This window comes from Bidens hawaiensis, unplaced genomic scaffold, assembly GCF_021521415.1.
Source record: "Bidens hawaiensis isolate Kalapana, Puna unplaced genomic scaffold, B.hawaiensis_p1.1 tig00001920_1, whole genome shotgun sequence".
Taxonomy (NCBI): domain Eukaryota; kingdom Viridiplantae; phylum Streptophyta; class Magnoliopsida; order Asterales; family Asteraceae; genus Bidens; species Bidens hawaiensis.
In genome coordinates, this window is record NW_027491107.1 from 2,991,699 (window position 1) to 3,005,331 (window position 13,633).

Genomic DNA, 13,633 nt, shown 5'->3' on the forward strand with positions numbered 1-13,633 from the left:
TACTGCATACCAAACGCTACCCTAGAGTAATACAATTTTGTTCTTCAAAGTGAATTGTGCAAATTGTTCTAACTTTTTAATCGTTCTGTTTTCACAATTCATTAGTGAGATTTAAGTGATATTGTTTACAATGATTAATAATTTTAGCAGTTAAAAGAAACTTTATGTTTGTGTTTTATGAAGAACCCAAACCTCAGCTATCATAAACCATTTATTTTTAGTATAGCTAATAATCATAAAAACCATGTATTGTAATTATGGAAGTTCTTATAAGATTTTTTTTTATGGTAAGTTTATGGGTTCGAATCAGAATTATGAGTGGGTGTTGGTTGTTAAAAGAAATTACATTGATCAAAATCAATCAATCAATCATGCCCAGTAAAATCCCACCGACAGCAAAGCTATAAGTAGGGTCTGGGAGGGTGAGATGTAGGCACACCGTACCTCTATCCAAAGGAATAAAGAGGTGGCTTCCAGAGAGACCCTCGGCTCTAAGTACATGTGTATGAAGCAAAATAAAGGAAATCAAAGTTTAACCGTTATATAAAAACTACTACTAATTATAATAATATTAATAATAAGATCACAGTTTAACAGCTATATAAAAGCTAATAATAATTATAATAATAATAATATATGTAAGGGAAATACCATTATGGTATGTGACCTAAATAAGTTAAGTCTAAGCCCTAAGGTATTCAATTCTCTCTAAAAATTCTTAACTTTAATTCTACTTCTCCACGAATTCATATCCTCAACCATGTCCTCGGAGAGGTTTAGGTCTATTAAATCATGCCTAATCCTCTCATTCAAAGTCAATTTCGGTCGTCCTTTACCCCTCCTCCCCTCTATAGTAATGAGGGGAGTTGTATGGAGACCCACGTGGTACATGGGTTTCGTGTACCATAAAAAATTACAGTGATCAAAAAAAGGAAAAAAAGGTGTAGTTGTATGGAGACCCACGTGGTACATGGGTTTTGTGTTTTTTGTCTCTTAAGTTTCTATAAATTATGGGGACACATTCCTTCTTCTCCCACACCACACCTCTCCTTTCTAACATCCCACCGCCGATCAAATATGGACGTTCGCCGGCGACCCATTAAACCAACCACCACCACCGGCGAACTTCTAAAACCATCAAAACCCTCGGACACAGTCCCACCCTCAGTTTACCTAACCAACGGCCTCTTCTTCACCATCTTCTTCTCCGTGATGTACTTCCTCCTCCACCGCTGGCGCGAGAAGATCCGTAACTCTGTCCCTCTCCATGTCCTCACCTTGTCCGACCTCGCCGCCGTCCTATCCCTCATCGCCTCTGTTGTCTATCTCGTCGGCTTCTTCGGAATCGAATTCCTTCAATCCATATTCCGCCCTTCTCCTGACTCATGGGAGATTGAGAATGATAACATTAACATAACAATGGATGAACCAATGATCAAACCATGCGCCCATGCATTCATGGACAACAACAACAACAATAAACCCTCAACCATTGACGAAGATGATCAGGAGATAGTGAACCTGGTTGTAACAGGCTCACTCCCCTCATACGCTCTCGAATCAAAACTCGGAGACTGCAAACGAGCGGCTGCGATACGACGCGAGGCTCTTGAAAGGATAACCGGAAAATCGTTATCCGGGCTCCCTCTTGAAGGGTTTGATTATGATTCAATATTGGGACAGTGTTGTGAGATGCCGGTGGGGTATGTTCAGATTCCGGTAGGGATCGCGGGGCCGTTGTTGCTAAACGGGGCCGAGTTTTCGGTCCCGATGGCGACGACTGAAGGTTGTCTGGTGGCTAGCACTAACAGAGGTTGTAAGGCTATCTATGTGTCCGGTGGTGCTACTTGTGTGCTGTTGAAGGATGGTATGACTAGGGCGCCCGTGGTGAGGTTTGGTACTGTCAAGAGAGCGGCTGAGTTGAAGCACTTCTTGGAAGATCCGTTGAATTTCGACACACTTGCAGTTGTCTTTAACAAGTCAGTATTTTCTTTTTTTTTTTAATTAATTTTATTAATATTTTAGTCTCAGAAACTCACGATTTTTGCCTGACAAACAATAAAAATATTACCTAATATACGCCTGAAATGAAATAAAATGCAATAAATAAATATATGTATAGATATTTATATGTGTGTATTTAGAAAAAGAAAAAGAACAGTTTTTCTACTCGTTTAATAGTATGAAAGTGATGGTTAAAACTTTGAATTTTAAGTTCTCAAGTTTTATACCTAATTAGTTGTTGGTTTTCTCTATTTTTAGATGAGTTAGGCCTTAAGCGTTAAAATCAATACCATCGATTAAAATATCGTCTTAGAACAGCCACTTCGGATATTAAAGGTGGTTTCAAAAGCTTCTAAAAAATGAAAAAGAAAAACAAAAGGGTCATTAATGCCAAAACGAAGAGGATGTTAAATAAACCAACCAACTTAACTTCACAAAAGGTTTTCTCTAACATTACCCGATTTGTTTATATATATTTAATTTATGTTATTGAAAGAATGATGGGCAACAAATTAACACATGTTATTTCATTTACGGTTTTCTAACCGGGTATTTAGCATTTATTTTTTTTTCTAATATAATTAAATGTAGGGAAAATGTTATTAATTTCTGTTGTTAAAAGAAAAGGATAAGATTTTGATAGGAGTTAATTTCTATGCTATACTAAACATATGTATGATTGAATTAAATGTATTAACAAAAATAAAGACTTTTAGACCGGAAATACTTATCTTTGTGTTGTGTCTATAGATCAAGTAGATTCGGAAGGCTACAAAGTGTTAAATGCGCTATTGCTGGCAAGAATCTATACGTAAGGTTTTGTTGCTCAACCGGGGATGCCATGGGGATGAACATGGTCTCAAAAGGGGTCCAAAACGTCCTTGACTTCCTTCACAGTGATTTCCCGGATATGGATGTCATGGGAATTTCTGGTATTAATTGTATAACATATAACTTATGCTTTTATAATCACCTCAAATACTTCCATATTTATATTTCATTCAACTATTGTTATAGGAAACTATTGCTCGGACAAGAAACCAGCTGCGATAAACTGGATAGAAGGGCGTGGGAAGTCTGTGGTATGTGAGGCGGTGATCAAGGAGGAGGTGGTGCAAAAGGTGTTGAAAACCACTGTTGCGGCTCTAGTTGAGCTTAACATGCTCAAAAACCTTACAGGATCCGCCATGGCTGGTGCCCTCGGAGGGTTTAATGCACATGCTAGCAATATAGTCTCTGCGGTATACCTTGCCACTGGCCAAGACCCTGCTCAGAATGTCGAGAGTTCTCATTGCATTACTATGATGGAAGCCGTAAATGATGGCAGGGACCTTCATATATCCGTCACCATGCCTTCCATTGAGGTACATATACTCACTTCTTTTTTATTTTTGTGTACCTATCTATTATCTTATACTCGTAATAAAGAAATCAAAAGTTAACATATTTTATAGAATTAATAATACTTAATTAATGTGCACGTATATTAATTACTTAGCCTTGCCTTTTCTTTTTTATTAACTATGTTCACGAGGGACCATCAACTATTTCCACTGAGCTCGAAAGATGGAGAATATTACCAACAGATTTTAATTAAATTAAATTTGTTGGCCGTTTCTTGTTGAATATTTTGGATATAGCAATATATTTTTAAATAGAAAAGTTATTATTATATATCTATGATTGTAGAAAAATATATAATTTAAGACAAATTGGGTTTGCTTTTATAATTGAATGTATTTTATATATTCCTGCCAATTGCTGGAGCAGAAACATATAAAATAATTGATTAAGTAGCTTAAAAAAGCATTAAATAACCAAAGCATGGGATTATCGCGTTAACGTTGAACATAACTTATTTCTTATAATCAAGAAAGTGATCTTTTCTTGACTAATATATATATATAGATATTTATTGACACGTTAATATTTTCTAATGTCTTTTATAGATAGGAAAATGTGATATGCCCACACACTGTGAAGATTTGTACGTGTTTAAAGAATTTATAAAGTTTACCTTAGTTTAGATTTTAGATTATAACGAGAGAAAGAATCAATATATTCTTTTCACTAAAACACTAAGCATATAACCAGCTTAATTTAATACGTGTGATTTTGTGAATTTTAAGAAGGAAGAGCTTGTACCTTCTCTAAACTTTCATTCTTTAAACATTTTTAATTGAAATATTAAGGGGGTGTTTGAGATTCTTTATTTTCATCAACTTATAACTTATAAACTTTTTGAAAAGTTAATAAGGTGTATAAGGTGTTTGACAAACCATAAGGCCTTATGGATTTTAACTTATGGTGAAGGCAAAATAAAGGGGTTTTGAAAAGTTAGGAATATGTAACTTATTAACTTAATGAGTTTGATTTATTTATTACACCCCTCTAACCCTTAAACCCCATTACACTCCTTTTAAAAAAGAATGTCCATTTTGGTCATTTTGGTTTTTCCCAACACATAAGCTAATCCAAACATTTTTTTAAAAACTTCTTTTCCAAATTTAATAAGTTTATAAGTCGTTTTAACCAAAAGTCCCTTGTCACTTAACTAAGCAATCCCAAACACACCTTTAGTTTCTCTAATATTTCTTTATTATTTTATAATTTCTCAAAATATCAAATAAAGATCTATTAAGTCTTTATTTTTGTTTTTTCAGTCCTCTTTTATTTTTTTTATATTTGATTTTATTGTTTTTATTACTTTATTATTTTATTAAAAGTTGTTTAATATTATATGTGTATTAAAAAGATTTTATTTTTAAATAGCAAAATTTCTTCTTTACATTGTACTTGCAAAGATTTAAATTACATCGATCTTATATCTAAGGAAGGACAATACTAATAGGTCATTGATATGTATTAAAATAATTTTGTTAAGTTTATATATATATATATGTGTGTGTTTGTTTGTGTTATTACTAATAATATTAATGTTATAGAAAACTAGTACAACTAGTATAAATAGTGTAGAGATGATATGTTTTTTTACACATTTGTAGAAATCATATAAAAAATATGCATTATTATATCCCAAAATGACACTAATTTTATAATCCGCCTTCCAGAAGATATCCCATTTATTATTAGTTGGTTTTCAAATGAAACTGATTAGGCCAAGTATATATATATATTCGTGTCCTATCACTACATGACTTGGATGCATGTGGTGCTTGTTAACATTGGTGTTCCTTAACTAATAATTATTATTCAGTATAAACACAATATTTGAATCTAAAAAAAAAACCATATATAAGACCATCTCCAAACAGATTTTGGTTCAAACCAGCCACATCAGCTTTCTTAAAAACCCACCAATTCCCAAACCATCTTAACATTTCCACATCATCACTTACTTTTACATTTATTTTTAAATAAGAATTTTACAATACTATAAAATATATATTCAAGATATGAACATACATTTTGCGGATCGCTCGCATATGAACCCGAAGAGACTAGCGATTCACAAGAAAATATTTAACCGTTAAACTTGTCGTTACGTAAAAAATAGACATAAAAAAATACATATTTGTATATATGTATAATATTTGTATATATGTATAATATTTTAATATATTTTATAAATATAAATATGGTGTGTGTATGTGTATATATATGTGTGTGTGTATATATGTGTGTGGTGAAAGATGTGATGTTGGGGGGCCCACAATTGATGGTTTTTGTTGGTTTGAAAAACCAAACTTTAAACATTGGTTTTTGGTTCAAATCAAGCTCTCCAATAATTTCTTGGTTTTTAGGTTGGTTTGAACCAAACAAAAACCACTCATGGAAATGCTCTAAACAAAGTTCACCAAATCACATGCCTGTATAATATTTAACCGTTAAACTTGTCGTGACGTAAAAAATAGATATAAAAAAATACATATTTGTATATATGTATAAAATTTTAATATTTGTATATATGTATAATATTTTAATATATTTTATAAATATAAATATGGTGTGTGTATGTGTATATATATATATGTGTGTGTATATGTGTGGTGAAAGATGTGATGTTGGGGCCCACAATTGATGGTTTGAAAAACCAAACTTGAAACATTGGTTTTTGATTCAAATCAAGCTCACCAATAATTTCTTGGTTTTTAGGTTGGTTTGAACCAAACAAAAACCACTCATGGAAATGCTCTAAACAAAGTTCACCAAATCACATGCCTGTGTCATAGTTTCATGCCTGTTTGTGTCGGCATTCTAAAAAAAACCCTTATTATTTTAATGACCAAGAAAGCTTATTTTATATTATTTCCGATTCAGGTTGGAACAGTTGGAGGTGGCACACAACTTGCTTCACAGTCAGCATGTTTAAACCTATTAAGTGTCAAAGGTGCAAGCAAAGATGAACCAGGGTCAAATGCTAGGGTCTTAGCCACCATAGTCGCTGGTTCAGTCCTTGCTGGTGAGCTTTCTCTCATGTCAGCTATATCAGCTGGTCAGCTTGTCAAGAGTCACATGAAATACAACAGATCCACCAGAGATATGTCCAAGTTAACCTAACCTTATTTCAAACTGGTCCATAAATTTAATTAGAAATATATATGGAATAAAATGGTAGATCATGGACGGATTATGGTGTGGTGGTGATTGTTTTTTGAGATGCCCATGTGAGTTTGGATCTGTTTCCTAAGTGTATAAAGGTGTTGTGTGTGTAATAGTGGTGGTGTTGTGAGGGAATCAAATAGGAAACAGAGGGATCTAGGGATGTACAATGGTGTTTGTTTTTTCTTGTCTTTGATTTATTTTAATGTAGGTGGTGGTGGTCATTTGGGTTTTCATGTGCAAATGCTTTTATTTTATTGGTATGATCTTGTCTCTACTCTATCTCTGTTTGTTTATCTTTTTAGTTTATTCATTGCTATGAACTAATGTAACAGTCACCCTGAAAAAATCGGCTCTTTAGAAAGGCTGATACCTTTTAAAAACGCCTCCCAAAACTACATACATATATATATATATATATATATATATATATATATATATATATATATATATATTAAATTCACTTAATATCCGTTATGAGGATCTCCACTCATCCCTTATAATAGATGAGGCGCCAATACCAGCAAGCCAAAATCCTTTTGTTACTGATAATGATATTAGTGTTAACAATTTTCGAAGAGATGTGTTAATTTTAGTGGCATTCCTATTCCCTTAAGAGTGGAATCGAGTGTAACACATAAACCTAAGGGTTTCTATGGTGTATTTTGATATAACATACAATTAATCCTTAGGGCACGAATGACCAAAACAAATTGCCTTTTAAGGAAGTTAGAAACAACGAAAAGATTTTTAGCTTGTAATGAATTTAAGTGACAAAACAAACATAAAACAATTGAAATTTAATACCACGACCACCACTGGCCCTAACAAACGCACAACTACGGTGGTTGTGGTAGTACAGGGGTGGTCGAGGTATGAGCAATGGTGGGGAGAGGGTAAGGGGTGGTGGCGAGGTGGCAGTGCTAGTCGATCAAAGTGGTGGCGGCAAAGGCTGGGTGGGGTGATCAGGTTGGCGATGTTAGAGGCAAGGTTGGCGACAATGATGAACAAGATGGCAGTTGAAGTCAGTAAGGCCCAGCCGTCCTGCTACATTCGGTTTTCCAGTAGATACAAGTAAGATTGTGTATGATGATGTTTATGTAGAAGAGGTGGGCATCGAAGAGACAAGAAAGAAGAAATGGACCGCTCCTGTTAAGCAGTCATGTGGAAATGTTTCGGGGCACAAGAATTAGAAGCTCCGAACTTAGGTGAAGGATTTATGCAAGACTTGTGGTAAGTTGTAGCGGATGTAATGTATAACCAGCCGCTGCCCCTCAACTTTTCGTCGGTAGTGTAAATTTTTTTCATTTTGCGTTAGTTTTAGTATTTCGTTACCCCTAAAAAAAATTATGTTACCCCTGTTTGTTTCAAACCCAACAAATTTAAAAGTTCAAATCAAATAAAGCACAAACAAAGTTTATAGCCCAAAACAACTAAAACCCCATTAATCTTTTTTTTTCTTTTGTTTAAATGAAAAACATTATACATAAATAGGCTCGACAAAATTATAATTTTTTTAAAAGTTCAAATCAAATGAATACTAAAAAAGGTTTATAGCCAAAAGCAAATATAAATTATTATCATTTTTTTCTTTTGTTTGAACGACAAACGACAAAGGGAAACAGACTCAACATAATCGTTATTTGAGGTCAAAGTTTTTAATACGGTTTTGGATATACAAATTCAAGAATTTGGAAATAGATTCAGTGAGGTCTTAACCGGTTTATTAGAAAATATGCCCGGTTTAAATCTATGAGATTCGTTTTCCAAGTTTGACATATGTAAGATAATATCATTTTCAGAGTTGTATTCGAATTATTTTAGTAACGAAGAAAGATGATGTATTTCAGGCAATCGTACGGCCTATTATCACACTTTAAAAGAAGATGGTAAATTTGGAAGATTTGGTGGAATTTGTGACCTTGCTCGTTTAATGGTGGAAACCGTAAAGCACACCATTTTTCCTTTGGTTTATCGAATATTAAAGCTAGTCTTGGTTTTACCGACTGCAACCGTAACCGTTGAAATATGTTTTTCTTAAATGAAGTTTATCATTACGGGTTTGCGCAAGCAAATGGGTGATAAGTACTTGAACAATGCTTGAATTTGTGCGGTCGAAAGAGAAACATTTGATAAACTAAAAGAAAAGGGTTTAATAACTCGATTTCAAGCTTTCAAAAATCGAAGAGGAGAAATTTGCACCCATGTGTCATCATATTTTTTATTGTGTTTCTAATTTTGTTTCGTTTACATTTTATGAAATACAAAAAAAAAATTCTTTTTTTGAACGTTACCCCGGAGATTTATACCTAGACCTGTCACTGTTGGTAAGAGACACTTTGGGAATACAATATGTGATCAAGCCTCTGTTTCAAGTGTGGAATGCCATACATTACTCTTGTGACCGTCCCCATGGTCCGAAGTGCTTCAAATGTGGAAACTCAGCACATGCAAAGCATTGTGTAATAGAAAAGGGTTAGATGGAATCAACATTGAGAAAGCTGTAGAAAATAAGAATGGGGAGAAGCCCAGAGCTAGGACAGGCCCGGTTTTGAGAAAACAAAAAAAAATTTGGGCCGAAGGCAAAAAAATTTTTGGGCCTCAAGTAAAAAAAGTTTTTTGTTAGGTTTAAACAATTTAATTTTTATACGGGTTTACTTGGTTATAATTTGGGTTGTATAAAAAACTTTTGTTTAAAAATATGATTAAACATGTGTCAAATAAGATTAGAACCCACAACCTTTTGGTTGGGAGTAATACCATTTGCCACTAGACCAAATTATTAGTTATGTAGTTGAGTTTAAACATTAAATACACATATTGTATTTAATAAAAAAACAATAATTTAAAAAAAAATAAAAAAAATTCGGGCCTATCGGGTGTCGGGCCTATGGCGGTCGACCACCTTGCCATGGCCCAAGGCCGGCCCTGAGCTAGGACCATGGCCTATGCTCTCACTCAGGAGCATGAAAAGAAAACATCTTATGTGATGTCAAGTACGCTTCTTGTCGCATTCGTCGTTTTTCGATTCGTATTCGTATTTATTTACCCGACCCGGTTATGTAATTTGGATCTTCCATCATTAATGAATTTATGAATATCGACTTGTTTATTTTATGTATAATTTATAATGTAGTGATGGTATATCTCGATTCTTAAATTGTTTATTGTTATGTCTTAAATGCATCTCAAATTAAAGTCCATAGGTCAAAAGTGTCAAAAATTCAACTTTATGAATTTCCTATGTCGCGAAGGGGTTGCTATGGACCCTTTGCGATACGTGAAAATTCAAGGGTTTTTAATTTGACATTTGGGTCACGTTGCACGATGGATATGCCCAAGATCTTCACGAAACACGATGGACTTTAGACCATGCCTAATCCATTTGGGCCACGCGTCGCCAAGATCAAGGCTACGCCCTTCGCGATACGCGACGCATGTCCAGTTCGCTAATGTTCTTTAAACTGTCGGTTTGATGAATTTGGTAACCCAATCTCGCGTATTTTCCATGTTAAACGATTGGTAGCGAACCTAGACTTATTCCCTAACATAGATTTTTGTGGAGCAGGGAACAAGTTTCACAACGAATTCATTGTAAATCCATTATTTTCGGGAATTTGTTTTAATTGCTTAGTTACAACGATTTCTTGTTGTATAAGACTTTGCTAAGGCTATATAAGCACAAGTTTTCTGCCTTGAATTGTGCTCAACCTCTCTTCTTCTCTCTTTTACCGAATTAAGGTGTTTTTGGCTGTTTTGACTTTCAACAGTCAATTTCACGCATTTTTTTCTTCTTCTAAGTTAATTCTGCTTAAGTTGTGTTTCGACTTCTCATCCGCAACTTTAACAAGTGAGTTTTACACACCCCTTTTTATTTTTAATATTTTTGGGGTATATGCATACTATATCAAACCACATGTTTTAAACTTTGTTCCTTAACCGCATTTTGATATCACACATTTATTTGTAATTGCTCATTTAATGTTTATGCTTATATGACTACGTGATTATTGTGTTGTGGTTGGCCTCATCATCATCCTCATATAGTATGATCATGCGACAATCCAAGAAATTCAGCATATGTCAAATAGAACGGATCCTCATTTATTATTTTTTGTCACATATTCACTGATGTTGTAATTACCATACTCACACGCGAAATGTATTTTTTTCTCATATTATATATAAATCTTGTATATTGCTCACCAACTTTATGTTGACAACTGTTATTCTTACACATGTTACAGATGTGTGAAGTTAAAAATGCGTAGTTTGTCTTTACGATATACAGATAGACAATTTTTCACATTCCTATACTACCTCTCCTTCAGACTCCGTTGTATTCATTAGGGTTCATGGCCGGCGACTTCAAACTTCAGTTTCAAGAGGCCATCGATTATACTTTGGCATCCATTTATTGCAACCCACCCTCGTTCACTATATGCTATTCTCAAACTTCAATTGCAATCAATATGTAATCAATTGAATTGAATTGAACAATCACTGTGCAATCATCATAATAGCTTATCAGTTGAATCAAGCACATGTTTCATGTTACTTTTCACAACTCGATAGTCGATGTCAGTTTCGACCCTCCCTTATACGTTGCTATCTCAACTCGAATTGGTTCTCATTTTCATCCAATTAGGGCTAAATTATGTGGATCGATTTTTGAGGGGTGGTTCAACCATGGCCGGCGTTTTCATCCTAGGTAATCTAATTCCATAATTTATCATCATCTATATTGCTTTTAACTTAAGTATAGTCATCCGATCCATCAATCCGACAAAATTTCTTGATATTTTGCATTCTGGTATCTATACAATCCATAAACATATATGTTTTCATGTTTAATTATGACCCTTTAGTGTCCTTTATATGCTTATGATACTGTTTATGTTGTTTTTACGGGATGTGAAGAAGGGTGACACCATTTTTTGTCATATTTTGGTTGTTAGTGATATTAGTATATGCTTCTTATTGCATTGACTAAAGTTTGAAGTTCAAACAAGTCGAATCACATGTTATTTATATTCATAAATTGTTTGATATCATTATAAAGATGGTTTCTGCACAGGCATCTGATGAAACTTGACTTTGTACAAATCTTTTCATTTTGATAAAATAATAGAGGAACAATTAATACTGAGTTCCAGCCTCCGTTGCTGAGTGTGTAGAGCATTAGGGCTTTGGATGACAAGTCATTGGATTTGTCATTCTCAGGTATTGTAACATCCTACTTTCAATAATATTATTAAAGAAAATTTTGTTATTCAATAATATGTCATTTATCACTATTGGGTGAATAAACTATAAGAGAGTGGACTTGGACATTGAAAAATGGAATAAAAACTGGTAATGGGCCTTAGGTCCATGGGCTTAAGGGAGTATAAATACCCTTTAAACCCTAATTCTTTCCATTTTATCCATCTCTACACCATAGCCTACACCTTCAAAAACACACACAAACACTTTCCTTTATCCCGAACCAAGATCCGAAGGTAGGAACCCGAGCTTGATAGTGTTAAAGCATCATAACGAGCTAAAACCGATATCAAAACTAGATCGTGTGCGTAACCGACTCGTTTAAGGTACGTTTATAACGGAAACTTGTTCGTTTATGCTCAGTTCGTTTAGTATTCTTAGATCTACAAAAAAAATGGTAAAAATGAATCAAACGAAATAATTCACAGTGAAGTCTATTAGCGTTTGATAGATTAATCGATGGTATAAAGAACCGTATATGAACATCAATCAAATACCCCATTAAAAACAAATATTTGGATGTTTGAGTGATCGGGGTTTTTAGGAGCTGGGTATACGAACCCACTGATTGGAAATCTGGTTTGTGTTGACCAGTTGTGTTATTGATGATTTTGACTTTGACATCGTGGGTCAAATATTGGACAAGTCTGATGCTCATTCGTTATCGATAGTCATTCGTTAACGAATAAGATACATTCGCATGACTTTTATAACGAATGAACCCCTCATTCGTCGTACAGAATTCATGAATGGTATTCGTCATTTGTTACCCACCCATTCGTCATGTTAAGACAACGAATCAAGCCATTCGCTATAAGATACACTTGTATGCTTCTATAACGAAGGGAGCTCTCATTCGTCTCAAAGACGTAGCGAATAGCCTACTCATTCGTTACTCATTTATTCGTCCTGATGAGATAACGAATGAAACCATTCGTTATAACGAATGAGATAGCGAATGATGCTTAAACAAAGACCATTCGTTATAACGAATGAGTTAGCAAGTAAAATACTCCCTCCGTCCCATTTTGAATGTCATGGGACCCAAAACACACAAATTAAGAAATGTTTGATCTTTTTATTTTATGAGCTGTAAAATGACAATAATGTCCTTTAAGTTATTATGGCTAAAAACCATTTTTAAAATGAAACATCTAGTATATGTAATAGTAAGGGGCACAATTGAAAATTGAATTTATATGTATAGAAATGACATTTAAATTGGGACAACCAAAAATGGAAAAATAAAATGGACATTTAAAATGGGACGGAGGGAGTAATAATTTAAGAATTGTAATGGAAATTTTGTTAAGGACGGTTAACCCCAGCCAGGGGCTCTGCCCCTTGGACCCCGCTAGGGGCTGCCGCCCCTAGAACCCCGCTGCCAGGGGTGCTGCCCCCAGACCCCCGTTCGTTGAGGGTTATATTAAACTAGAAATATGATATGGTTAGGGATAGTTAATTGAAACGTGTAATTGTTATACATTTAGCCGCGCTCAGTTAAGGAAATGAGTTACCATTAACTCTGAAAGAAACCAAGTTCAGGTGAGTTTTAAGACCCATTTCCTTGTTATGTTTTCGAGGCTGTGTGCATACTCGATGTGATTAGTTAATACACTTACCTTAAGTGGTAAGTGTATGCCTTGTGAATGTATATGAATGACTTATGTATGATATATGAATGTTTATGAATGATGTATGAATAATATATGAAGGTTATAGAAAGGGTTACGTGTAAGTATGAAAGTAATAAATTAAACTATAATGAAGATAATGTATGGTTGTATGGTCGTATGCTTAA

General features: G+C 34.2%; 1 protein-coding gene across 1 annotated transcript; it reads left to right on the forward strand.

The window, feature by feature from the left end:
• The first annotated feature begins 1,049 nt into the window (after positions 1–1,049).
• LOC143599853 (3-hydroxy-3-methylglutaryl coenzyme A reductase 2-B-like) lies at positions 1,050–6,811 on the forward strand. The gene is made up of 4 exons (XM_077077711.1): positions 1,050–1,979; positions 2,755–2,936; positions 3,022–3,368; positions 6,286–6,811. Exons 1-4 carry the CDS (start codon positions 1,078–1,080, stop codon positions 6,523–6,525), a joined length of 1,671 nt encoding a protein of 556 aa, XP_076933826.1. The 5' UTR covers positions 1,050–1,077; the 3' UTR covers positions 6,526–6,811.
• The last annotated feature ends 6,822 nt before the right edge of the window (positions 6,812–13,633 follow it).